At 38.5% G+C, this 13,522-nt stretch overlaps 1 protein-coding gene across 1 annotated transcript in view; it reads right to left on the reverse strand.

Moving 5' to 3' along the window:
• Positions 1-7,264: 7,264 nt before the first annotated feature.
• Positions 7,265-13,522, reverse strand: part of LOC110174864 (NLR family CARD domain-containing protein 3-like) — a 7,066-nt gene continuing 808 nt past the window's right edge. The window contains exons 2-14 of the mRNA XM_055153867.1: positions 13,165-13,262; positions 12,465-12,557; positions 12,015-12,092; positions 11,874-11,931; positions 11,604-11,808; positions 9,803-11,504; positions 9,729-9,770; positions 9,482-9,652; positions 9,241-9,414; positions 8,948-9,100; positions 8,812-8,858; positions 8,250-8,281; positions 7,265-8,216 (exon numbers count right to left, since the gene is read on the reverse strand). Of these exons, the coding sequence (XP_055009842.1) occupies positions 7,749-8,216; positions 8,250-8,281; positions 8,812-8,858; positions 8,948-9,100; positions 9,241-9,414; positions 9,482-9,652; positions 9,729-9,770; positions 9,803-11,504; positions 11,604-11,808; positions 11,874-11,931; positions 12,015-12,092; positions 12,465-12,557; positions 13,165-13,262 (3,321 nt within the window). The 3' untranslated portion in view covers positions 7,265-7,748. The remainder of the gene's footprint in view (positions 8,217-8,249; positions 8,282-8,811; positions 8,859-8,947; positions 9,101-9,240; positions 9,415-9,481; positions 9,653-9,728; positions 9,771-9,802; positions 11,505-11,603; positions 11,809-11,873; positions 11,932-12,014; positions 12,093-12,464; positions 12,558-13,164; positions 13,263-13,522) is intronic.

Here is a 13,522-nt window from a genome sequence, read left to right on the forward strand (position 1 = left end):
GTAGTTTTAAAAAACATGACAATATCGAGTAATCCAAAGTATTCAGATTATGTTACTCACTTTAAGTAATTTAATGGATTACGTTATAGACTACATTTTGGTGTATGTAATCTGTAATCTGTAGGGGAATACATTTTAAAAGTAACCTTCCCAACACTGGTTATAATGTTGTTTCCTTATCACAAACAGACCTAGAGTTGTGTTTTGTTTCACATGTTTAACACACAAACCCTGAAAACTCTGAATACAAAATGGAAACTCTCTTATTTGTAATTTTAGTTCACTCACGGTGGTGTTTTGTTCATTAAATCTAGGGCTGGATCATATATTTTAAACAAAACTAGAGTAATGGGCATCTTTGTGAGTAAGCGTAAATTACAATATAGGCTTTTTGTGGAATGTCTTCAGCTTTCTTTCAAGACTTGTGGATCTTTTTGAATGAATAGAAGAGTCAAAATTAGTGATATAGTCAGATGCATCATACTGTGTTGGGTTATTACTGCACAATGCAATGTAATAAAAACTATGGTTCATGCTTAATCTCAAGTAGACTGACTTTTTTAGCAGGCTCAGTAAGGCAGCAATCAAAACTTAAAACCCATAATGAATATCAGATTTGTTTTGGTAAAAAAGTGTGACATTTAAGGTTAATTAGGAATATTGGTTAAGTTATATATGGACAAAAAAGCACCTTCCAGTTAAAAGGAACACATGAGCATTAAATCCTTAATATTGTTGTTTCGATTGCTTTTAAAAAATATATCTGATTTACCAAAATAAAAGTGAGAAAGCCAACTTATTACCCAGAAAAAGTAAACTATAGCGCATTGTCATACTTTTAAATAAGCACACATTGATTTCTTTAGGGATCTAAAGGGCTCTATTTACTCACTCTGTCAAAACTAACAAACTTGTCAACACTTTTTGATCTAACTAAAGTCAATACACCATCATGTCTCCACTGTGTTTTTAAACCTCATACACCTTCACTTGACTCATTTGGAGGATTTTAGCCCTGGAATTCCCGCATCTCTACTAAACAAAAGCCAAAACGGAGCTGTTAACTTGAAAACTACCACCTCATGACATCAAAAGGTGGAGCAGAGCATTTTCAGATTTGGAGATGTAGACAGACTAATAAACTTGGATTATTCAAACATGTGTGAATGAAACAAAACACAACACCAGGTTTGTTTTTGAGGAGCTAATAGTGCAACACAAGAGTGACTTTTATGTAATATAGAACCTTTAATGTGCAGGACAATGTGCAGTGGAGTTTTTCTTGAATTAATCTTTTAACATGAGCCTTAATATTGCAGCCCAAAATGTATTGTAATGTATGTATCCAACTTTCATATATTGAAATTAAGTTGATATAGTAATTATTGTGGCCTATATCAAAGTATATTATCAAAGTAACCACATTCATGCTGTCATGATAACACATTTTGAATTGCCACAGAAAATATCACAATATCCACCTTATTCCACCCCGCCCACTTTTGTGTCTAAATGCTTCTAATCTGCTCTTTTTTGTGGTGACACTTCTGGTTAAACAGGGATCCCATTCATGTCAATGGAGAATTTGGGAAACTTTTTGCATCTTAAATATGACATAAAGTCAGTTCATTTCTGTAAAATGTAAAATGTTCATGTGCACCAGCAAGTCACACTGCACTAATTCTCTAGGGGGCTTTAAAAACAGCTTTATAGTCCTTATTGAACTTATTTGCTGTAAAGATCAGAAGCCATATACAAAATAATCCAACCCGAATGATGATGGTGACACCCATGACATCTTCCAGAATAAGGTGAATACAATAATACTGAAACTTGTTTATGCCACTGACGCAATGACCCTGGAAAGATCCGTGTCATAATCCCCACTAACAATTTTCCAGCAGCTAAAAGAAGAAAAGAAATGTAAACTACATACTGGGCAGAAATATATATAATATATTTACCAACAATAAACAACATACTAGTTAGTGACTAGCTAGATCATACTACAAAAGTTATAAAAGTTAGGTCTGTAATTAACTAAAGTAATCCTTGGTCGACTAGAAACATCATGGCGATCGATTACACATTGTATCTAACTGCACTCCAAGACTACAACTGTATCAGAATTCATGCAAAACAACAAAAAAAGTACTAGGAAACAATGCATTTAAATAAAGACAATTATTGAGTGAGTTAAGTCTGTCTAAATAGATACAAACTGCACTCCGCAACTTCAGCTGATTCAGTCCAATGAGGTTAATTTAGTCTTCCGATGATTTAAGTAATTAGGTTCTTTTTTCAGACCAAGAGTTTGTTTTCATACCTGACAGTTTTGCTGAAAGAGAAGAGAGAATTCAGCTGACTCACTTCTCCTTTCTGTTGTTCCTTCTAACATCCTTATAATCTAGCCACTAAATCATGGGTACATTTTCTTTGCACTAATGGGAAATTTTTGATAATTTTTGGCAATATGATACAATTTGAGTAAAATGTTAAATTAATTACTTCTGTGACTCATTACAAACTAAGTACTAAAGTGTTTATTTCTGCTGTTTATTAATTGCAGCTCATGTTTTGTTTTCTAGTATTGTACATTTAGAAAAGTTTTGTGGTTTAAATCTCCTCTTGGGTTATTACCGTTTATCTTCTATTTACCTCAGCAATATTTCACACTTCAAAATTTGTTATCGTGACAGACCTATACTTTAGAACTCTCCAGGTAAAGGAAAAACATCTCCATGGCAGAAGCGTCTTATTTTGGAGTGAATGAAGACATGAAATTGGAAAGTGATTTTGATGTTCCTAAAAAAGTGCTAAATTGCATTACTGTCAATTTGGGGTGGGATGAGACAAAAAAAAAAAAAAAAAAACAAAAAAAAAAATGAATAAATTGTGCAGTTCAGTTTTTTTTCGATAATTTTTGTTTATTTTATATTTTTGCACACATTGTAGCACATGTTTTTGGAACTACAGCTTCTCAAGAGGTGTAATTCAGCAAACCTTAACCTTTTTCAAGCTAAAAATAAACAAATAACCACTGGGGGGCAGTAGTGAACACAGCTCAATAGTGAAAGCTAAACTTTTTAAAACTGACTAGATAATAAATACCTCTATTACATAATTTTCTTAACTCCTTTGCAACAGATGTGTTCTAAAAACTGCTGTGGGTGCCTCTGTGTTTGTTTATTTGTTATTCTATTTTGCCTGTTTTGGTCAATTCTCAAACTGGCTTTTAGCACCCTCTGGTGGTTACTTAAGAGGACAACCGTGACATTAGAAACATTTGAAAGCATAAATGCAGTGACATTACAATGTTTGGAATGCACAGATCTGTTTACGTACAAAAGTGGAGTATGAATGAGCCTCTTCTTCTAAATGTTGTGTTTTTTTCTCAGTTTGCAGGACGGCGGTGCAGGCAGACCTAGTTTTCCTGGTGGATGAATCTTGGAGCGTTGGTCAGACCAGTTTCTCCACACTCAAACACTTCATCTCGTCTGTGGTGTCGTACTTCCCTGATCATGTGGTGGGCTCTGAAGGGGTCCGCTTTGGGGTCACTGTGTTTGGAGATATACCCAGGTACATTCAAATGCATTAAAGCTGCACTGTATAACTTTTCTTGGGGGGTCCACTATCTGCTTGTCTTTATAGAGGTAGGTTTAGTCATAAAAAAGTGCATCTTGTTCAGTGAATATTCTTTTAATGGTCCTATATTATGCAAAACTGACTCTTGTGAGCTTTAAGTCATGTTATAATGTTGTTACGTCATCAAAAACATACCAGGAATTGTATTTTGTTTCATTCATATTTGTTTGAGGCTTTATTATCAGTCTGTCTACATCTCCAAAGCTCAAAATGCTCTGTTCTTCTTGATGATGTCATAACCTTGTAGTATTCAAGGTAACAGCTGCCTTTTAAATTTTGTTTATTGGAGATTGGCAATTCCATGATTCTGAAAGTTCCTTATTTGAAAATGATTTCTATTTGAGAAAAGTGCAAGTGTGTCTTAAACATGAATGTTGTTTTAAACATTTATTTAACATAAAGTCAAATGTGATTTTTTGAAAAACTAATGTGTACTGTTGTGGTTCCAGGATGCAGATCGCTTTGACAGACTACAGCACACAGGAGGAGACCCTTAAAGCCGTCAGAGACCTCACGTATGAGGGAGGGTCCAGGAAGTTGGGCGTGGCTCTGAGATACCTGGTGGAGAATGTGTTCAGTTCAGCCATCAGCCGAGACCACGCACCCAAGGTAAAGTTTAGAGAGATTTATGTGGTTCGACATTATGGGACTGTGCTTTAATGGTGCTTTCTAGGCAACTGGTAACTGGAAAAATGCCTTGGAACACTGATCAACCTGGTTATTACCACTTATGAACTGGGAGATGATTGGAGGACTTAAGTTATTGGTTAATTCACCTAGAACTTTGTAATCTATAATCTTATGAGAACAACAACGTGTGCATGAGCAGGAATGAATTGGGGCTCCTTCCATCCTCAACTTACGGCAGAGTCCTGCACAGGTCCATTTTTGGAGACCCGAACCCGCCCGCACCCACGCAGTACAGCACCACACCCGCTCCCTTAACCCGGGATTATATCAAAGTTAAATCCACACTCGCCAGGACCCGTTAAAATTCCACTCGTTACCCGCCTGTGCCCGTGATAAATCACACACAAATTAAAAGCATTCTAACTAGAGCATCCATCAGAATACGAAATGAAAAGTTACGACTTTAATTTCATTCCGTGATTGTAATTCTTAAATGGTTACACTTCCTTCAGTATGAATACGAATTCACAGACACGACTTTACTGTCAAAAATACAACATCACTTCGCAGGCATTATTTACAGAGCAGAAGAAACATTGATTGGGATGCTTACGTTTCTACTGTACACAGCACGGACTGAACCAGGACTAAACCAGGACTAACCTAGGACCGATTCCAGGACTGAACCAGGAGGACTAAACCAGAGCTGGAGGTGTGCCAAAACCAGAACCCTGGAGGTGTGCCTGTATAGACTATCGGGTGACCGCAAAAGGACCAGTGCAGAGCTCCACGCCCCACGAAGACAAGTGCAGCTGTCTCCCGATCTCGCTTTGCGGACACCCTGCTCCACTGGCTCGGGGTTCTCTCTCCCTCTTAAGTCCAAGATTATTTTTATTTTATTTATTTATTCAATATTTTACCAGGTAAATCAGCTGAGAACACCTTCTCATTTACAATTGACGACCTGGGCAAGAGGCAGTATAAAACAAAAGCACAAACAGAAAACACTCACACATAAGCTATAACGTGAAACAGTGAATAGAGATATAAGACAGGGAAACAGTTGCGGATTAAAGATATAAAAGTGATAAAAACATGTGCAATTAGTTCTAGTGTAGTCCTGGTTTAGTCCTGATTTAGTCCTGACCCACCCGTGTGAAATCAGTACCCGCCTGCATACCCGCCCGTAACATTTCAGAACATTAAAACTTGCCCATATCACCAACTATTTGCCCATACCTGGTGCAGGACTCTGACCTACGGTACCACCACCACAATCTCTAACTTTTTACTTAAAGGTGCAGTATTTTATTTTGGATGGGGATCCATTACCTGCTCTGGATATGTCATTGCTCTGTCTGGAATATTCCACAGTATGACATTAAACAGCTCTACTTTCCATTTATTCAATTACAGCTGGTTTTATACCTCCAAAATACCTAAAAAAAACAGGCATCCTGACTGCAAGCAGGGTCGCCTCTCCACAGATCTGACCTGTAACTTGGCCTAGTTTGGTCTCCATGAAAACAAAAAGGTTTGATGCCATACTGTGAAACATTCCAGGCAAAGCAATCGCATCTCCATGGAGGAAAAGCATTTTATGGACCCTCTACCAGAAAAGTTACACAATGCACTTTGAAAACATCACCAGTAATCAATCAGATACGGGTAGAAATCTATTTGCATACTTTCTCTGACAGAGTAATACATTTTCCCCAATCTCCCTGTTTCTACTTGCTTTTCCAGATCGCAGTATTGATCACAAATGGGCGTTCTGAGGATCAGGTTGAGTTGGCTGCGCGGGAGGTTGCTGACAGTGGCATTTCTCTGTTTGCGGTCGGTGAGTGTGGGACATTGTGTATTCTGCCTCGCTCCTCTGTGGCTCTGAGTCTGATTCTATCGCCAGTGTTTGCTCTGAGAAATTCACATCTTTTGCATTTAGATTCATAGGATTCTGTGTGGGGATTTACATGGGAGTGTCCAGGTTATACTAATACATAGAACACACGAAGGTTCTGTGTCTATGAAAGCGGTTTTTGAGATATGCATATGATTTTTGTGTTTGAATTCTGGTATAAACAGCTACTAAGTATGTATTACGCACTAAGACGTGGGGAGGATGGTTAAAAATTATATTTAAATAATTCTTTATGAATAATAATAAAAGATTCCAAAAAATAGCGAAACAACAATTCTAGTAGTTAGGAACAATGCATGCATTTTATTGTTTTTATTTATTTTATTTTTTTAATTGAATGTTATCCTAAAATAAAGTACACAAACGTGCATCCTCTAGAGGTACAGCAGACTTACCTGTAGCAGGTCGGGTAGATGAAAGAGTATTTTTTGTAGATGAAAGAGTATGTTTTAATAGTTTTTGCAATATTTACATCATTTGATAGGTTAAAAGCTCTAAATAAAAATTAGATTCACACAACACCAGTTACTTGGCAGTGTGTGAATAAAAGTTGAAAATCACAGAGAGCAAAGTAGTGCTGAATCGTAAAACATATTGATGACATAGATAGGGGGTTTCCATTGACTATACAGAATTCCACCCATATACTGTAAATCAGACTAAATCTTTGCACAAATTGGCAGTATGAACCTTTCTTTAAGTGTTACGTTACATAAATTAATATTTGTATAATTATAACTATTGCGTAAATAGACAGGCAGCTGCTCTTGTTTACAGGGTAGTTGCTAGGTAACAGTTCTGGAATTACTGTAAATCTTCGTGTCACACCTGCTGCCCATGTCCAACAAGGAAGTAAACTTAACAAAACAAAAAAACAGACTAGGTCTAGATATTGAACTTGGATAGATATTTAACATTTTATGTCCTAGTAAACAGATTTAAAATTACTGGTTCATTGCCATTAGACTTGAGCCAGCCTATTTCACTTCCACAACTCACAGATGCCACACACACACACACACACACAATGATACACATGGACCCACACGCACACTAACAACTGGGTAAGACACTCCCCTTTCATCCATGAGTGAGATTGATTAGTGGCTGCTCCATAGGTACTGCAGCTACCTGGAGCTCCTGCCCAGAAATAGGGCACAATGCACTTTTTGTGAAATCAAACTGCTTGTGGTCGGCTGACAGGGCATCGACATCTTTCATAAAGTTTGGATTTTGTATGGATTCTTTTGTATTTGTACAAAACAATATTTTACAATATTACATTTTTTTTTTTACATTTTTAATCATCTAAAAATTAGCTTTGTAAAAGTTAGTCTAGCCCTGCTCTCATTGGTCACAACTGCATGTTTCTGACATCACACATTCTGAGGTGTAAGGTCAGTATTCAGGAAGTAATGCAGAAGTAAATATTTTTTTTTTTTTTTTTGCGGTAATTAAAGTTACAGTTAGCAGAAGTAATTTCAAAAGCCTTATGCCTTATTGTTTTTGAAGTTTGGGTTAGTAGATAATTAATTTAGTGCACTGTTACTCCTAATCAGTCACACAGTGTGGCTGAGGACTTGGAGGACCACAATCCGATGCCTAAGAAGAGAGGTTCATTGAAGGTGGCGTTGAATTTGTGAAGCAGGGTCAGCTCCTCTCCAGAGACCGTGTAAAATGTTACAGATCCACCGGGACAGTCCACGTACACAGCTACTTTTCCTGCAGATGACACAGAAGAGAGAGGCAGGGGGTTGCCACTCTTGTTATGGCTGATGGAATAGGGCCCATCAGAGCAAATGAGGCACCAGGACTTTGCATTGAGTCCAAAAACGCAGTCATTACTTGCTCCTCTCCGCCTTATTCCTTCATTACAGACCGACACATCGACCCAGCCGCTCCACTCTAACTCACAGTAACATCGGCCACTCAGGCGCTGGCAGCACAGCACCTGGGGACAGCAGTCAAATCTGTCTGACTGATCGGGGTAGGACTGTTCTTCCTCTACTCTGAATATGCTCTTCTGGTTGTCAGACATTTTGAGCTTTTAGTTAACAGTAGTTGGATCCAGTATGAACTGGCATGAGTCTGAAAAAGAACATAAAGTTAGCATGTCAAAATCAATTTCAGTCTGTCACTATAACAATTTGTCCCCAATGGACAAATTCACCTATCCATCTGATGTGAGCCAGGCTACAATTCAAGCACAAAGAGCAAACTCGAGGTTTTTGTGGAAGCCCAAGGCAAAGCTCCCAAGCAAGCCGAAGCAAACATGGCAATGTCAACTGACAATAGACAACGTGCAATGTCTTCACAACGGTCTTAAGTTTTTCATAAACGTCAAAAATAACTTTCCGTAACTTGAATTATAATGATAAGACAGCATCCACTAATCAAGTTCAAAAGCTCAAACAAAGCTTGTGATGTTTTGTATAGTTTTTAAACCTAATTAATCTTGAACTGACATTAAACCTATGTGATCTTAAGGTGTAAATTCTGGGTTGTTAAGAGTGAAAGATGGGTTACTGAATAGCAAATGTGCACAAAAAATATTGATAATAATAGGTTTGTATGAACACTGTAATCATTTACCCTCCAGTGGAATAAATATAACTTACATTTTTTGAGTCCTGATTTTATAAATCTTGCTCCACCAGGCTCCACTCTGAAATGAGAACATACCCAGAGAAACGGTTTGATGCTTTAAATGAAACTAGTTTGTCTTAAACGCCTATGAGAGTCTATGTCTTTTACCTGAGCGTTGCAACTCTTTTTGTCAATAGTTGTTTTCCAGTTTCACAAAGATGGTTATAGCTCAAATCCAACATTTTTAATTTGTGAGGGTTGGAGTCCAGGGCAGAGACCAAAGAAGAACTGCTCTTTTCTGTCATCATACAGCCAGATAATCTGAACGATAACATAATAATTTAAAATATTAGTCGACTCTATCAAAAAAGTTCAGTCCACTCTAAGAACCAACAATATTTGTCACTCAATAAATCTGTCTAATCTAATCTAATCTGTTTTGTCTTTGTTTAGTGACTAACCCAAGGTTTTCCAAATTACACTGTGGGTTCCTCAGTCCCTCAGAGAGCAGTCTGATGCCAGAATCCATCAGGTTGTTGTTGGCGAGGTCCAGCTGCACAAGGCTCAGAGAAGGAGAGGTCAGAAGAGAGGCTAGGACTTCACAGCTCCTCTCAGAGAGACTGCAGTTGCATAGACTAAAAAAAGAGGACAATTTTCTATTAACAAAACACAAATTTAGAAATCTTTACCATACAAACTTACCAAAGAACCTCTAGAGGACAGGGTGAGGTCTTCAGTCCCTGAAACAGTAACTTCACCATTGGAACCTTCAGAACATTGTTACTGAGGTCTAACTCTTTTAAACTGGAGGATGTGCTGAGAATGGAGGACAGAGAGGAACAGCCTCTCTCTGACAGTGAACACACGTTCACTCTGAGGAGAAGAAGAAATGTGATAATGATCATATAATACTAAAAGTATCATTTTCTCTATATTAGGATGTGCTCACATAGCTTTCGTGCTGACTTTAACCACTGGCAGCAGACGCAGAAGCACCTCCTTCTGAGGCAGAGTATCTTCCTCAGATCAAACTCCTCCAGGTCTTTGTTAGAGGACAGCAGGATGAAGGCCAGAGCTGACCACTCATTAGATGAGAGCTTCTGAGCACACAGACTCCCAGAGGTCATCTGCTGTTGGATCTGCTCCACCAGAGAGCTGTCCTTCAGCTCATTCAGACAGTGGAACAGATTAATACTTCTCTCTGTATTACAACTCTCTGAGACTTTTTGCTTGATGTAGTCAATGATTTGATTTTGGATGTCTCTGGTATCTTGATTTTGTTTGAGAAACCCTCGGAGAAGGCTTTGATTGGTTGGCAGAGACAGCCCCAGGAGGAAGCGTAGGAACAGGTCCAGGTGACCATTTGGACTCTGTAAGGCCAGATCCACTGCAGAGTGGTAGAAGTGCATCTGTGATGATCCAGCCTTCTCTGATGGGAGCACACTAACTCCGGTCTCACTAAATGTGACGTGAACATGAAGAGCAGCCAGAAACTCCTGCACACTTAGATGGATAAAGCAATAGACCCTGTCCTGGTACAGGCCTCTGTCTTCTTTAGAGATCTGAGTGAAGACACCTGAATCAACAGCTGCCTCTTCAACATCAATGCCACACTCTGTCAGATCTGATTGGTAAAAAATCAGGTTTCCTTTCTGCAGCTGCTCAAATGCAAGTTTGGCCAAACACTTAATCATACTTATGCTCTTCTGACTCCAGTGAGGATCTGCCTCAGCTTTGTTTTCATATTTAACATTTTTTATTTTAACCTGAACAACCAGAAAGTGGATGTACATCTCTGTTAAGGTTTTGGGCAGCAGCACTTCATGACGTGTTTTCATAATATCATCCACAACAGTGGCAGTGATCCAGCAGAACACAGGAATGCTGCACATGATGCGGAGGCTTCTCGACAGGTGAATGTGATCGATAATGGCAGAGGCCTGCCTTTTCCCTGGAAACCTCTTCCTGAAATACTGCTCCTTCTGAGGGTCAGTGAAGCCTCGCACCTCTGTTACCCTGGAGACGCACTCAGACGGGATCTGATTGGCCGCTGCGGGACGCGTGGTTATCCAGAGGTGAGCGGAGGGAAGCAGGCTTCCCCTGATGAGGTTCACCAGGAGCACATCAACACTTGCAGACTTGTCAGCATCAACAATCACATAGGTTTTGAAGTCAAGAGGGATTCGAAACTCATCCAAGCCATCGAGGATGAGCACAGCCTTAAAATCTTCAAAACTGGTAATGGCTGCTTCTCTGGTTTCAGGAAAGAAGTGGTGAATGAGTTGCATCAGACTCATGCTTCTGTCTCTGAGCACATTGAGCTCTCTGAAAGTGAACAGGAACAAAAGCTGTATGTCCTGGTTGGCTCTGCCTTCAGCCCAATCCAGACTGAACTTCTGAGTCAAAACAGTTTTCCCAATGCCAGCCACGCCCTTCGTCAGCACTGTTCTGATTGGTCCATGTCTGTGGGCATCAGAAGTAAAAATCTCTTGACATGTGATGGTTTCTTCAGCTTTGTTCCTTGGGGCAGCTTCGATTTGTATGATGTCATGTTTGTTGTTGTAGTCAGAGACATCTCCTTCAGTGATATAGAGCTCTGTGTAGATTTCATTCAGATGACATGCTTTTCCTGCTTTAGGAATACCCTCAGACAGACATGTGAACTTCTGTTGGAGTCTTGCTTTCAGTCTATTACTACAGAATTCACCAGTAGGACCACAGAACACTGTAAAGGACAACAACTTGTCACATGTAGGGACAATAATATTTTAAACAAATTTTGATTTTTAATTGACTCAAATCTTTTTGCATGTGGGAATCTTACCCGTTTGGAAATAATCAGCCAACTGTTCACCCTTGGTCTCTCTCAGGACATTTGCTATTAGCTTTAGGATTGACTCATCAAATTTTCTCTCTCTCTGGCCCTCAGTCATTTGGCTTAGTTGAGGAGCCTTAAAACTGAGAGCTTTGTGGTAGTTTCTCAGCTCATTTTTAATCTTTGATACAAGTTTATCTTCAAACCACTGAGACTGAAAACAAAAACGAGGATGATTTTTCTGAATAACCACACAAACATATCAGTGCAGTTACAGACCTGTAAAGCACCGTCCAGCTCAGTCTGTATATCTGCTTTAGGATCCTGGTGCTCTTCACTGTGAAAAAAAGGGAAAATACCAAACTGAAGAAGAATCAGGGTTATGTGCAAATGATCTGAGCTTCATTGGTTTGAACTTACAGTGGATCAGATGGTCTTTTAAGTATTTTCGTAGGTAATTCACTGCCAAATGCAGGCGCATGCGGTGGGGGATGGAACCTAGAAACAAAGACTATTTTACAATTTACCGAATAACAGCACTGTTTCATAAACTTTTCTAACTTCGTAACTGTGATGGTGGTGGTGGTGGTGTTAGAACTTGTTAGAAGTTTATGATGGCTCTAAACAAGATAGTGGTGACCCAAAATGTTGCGAGATCAGAAATTATGAAATCACTTATTAAACTAAATTTCCTAATAAAGAATTAGCATTTCTGTATAATGAGCTTAAATGCTTTCAGAATTTTTCTAATGAAGTCCTGATGAAATTAAGTCTTCCAGTCAATAATGTATAATTTTTAATGTGTATAAATACAATTTATGTCCACTTTTTCAACCTCTAAACCATCTTTACGTTTGGGCCTGAACTTACGATGAGTGTTTGAAGTCATTCCTATTAATCATGGAGTGATCGCCACATGACTCCCCACTTGGCCCTGGTCCAGAGCTGGATTCTGTGGAAGTCCTGGTAAAGAGGGATTATTTTCACATTTTATAAGATAGAAGATAAGATAAGACTCTTCTCTGAAACCACAATAATTATATTCTGATCCACACAAGAAAATAAAACGAGAAGGATCTGGCTTCAGACCTCCACCTAGAGGACCCTCACATGACTCATGCCAGAAGAGCACCAAAGTCCACAGTTTCCTGACTTCTGTTTTCAGTGTAACACTTTTATATTGTTTTACACTAACGACAAGCCCAAACCAACATTAACCATTACAGATTTTATATTTTAACTTGCTAATTACTAGTTAGCCAAGCACAGAAGAGCTGAGACAACAAAGTTAGTTTATTCAAAACTAGAAATATTGTTGGTGATTAAATGTCTTTGAAGTAGTAACAATGAGCTTTAGCACTTTTAATGACCTTTAATAATCAAAAACTAATAGAAAGTGTAATTATTTCATCAATAAAGTAACTGTTGGAAATTGATGAGGGACATGTGGGGGTAGGTGCATCCTAGTGTGTGTAGTTGGGTCCTGTGGGTGGCTCAAGGCTATTTAATGTACACAATCTTAGTGTTACAACATGCACATTTGACTTTCACACACAAATTTGAATCTTACACTGTGGTACGTTGTCTTTTAACATGTGGTTCTGTCTGAGGGGGTGTGTCCTGTGGCTGACCACTGTGTCCTGATTGGACTGTGGGAACAGTTGTTTCCTGAAAAAAAAAAAAAAAAAAAAAAACACCTCAGTGACATTTGTGTCACTTATGAGAAGGTGGTTGTGGTCGTGGTCATGGGCCAAGTTTCTCAAAAAAATACACCAGTTCAGTTATATATATATAAAAAAATAAAAATAAAATACACACACACACACACACACATATATACATACATACATACATACATATTAAAAAAGTTACTTCATTGAATATTTATTAATCTTTCGATCTCGTTGTACCTGTCTGTTCATCTTTCC

The sequence above is a fragment of the Boleophthalmus pectinirostris genome, unplaced genomic scaffold (genome assembly GCF_026225935.1).
Source record: "Boleophthalmus pectinirostris isolate CB_2022bp ecotype Guang Dong unplaced genomic scaffold, ASM2622593v1 HiC_scaffold_18, whole genome shotgun sequence".
In the NCBI taxonomy this organism is placed as follows: domain Eukaryota; kingdom Metazoa; phylum Chordata; class Actinopteri; order Gobiiformes; family Gobiidae; genus Boleophthalmus; species Boleophthalmus pectinirostris.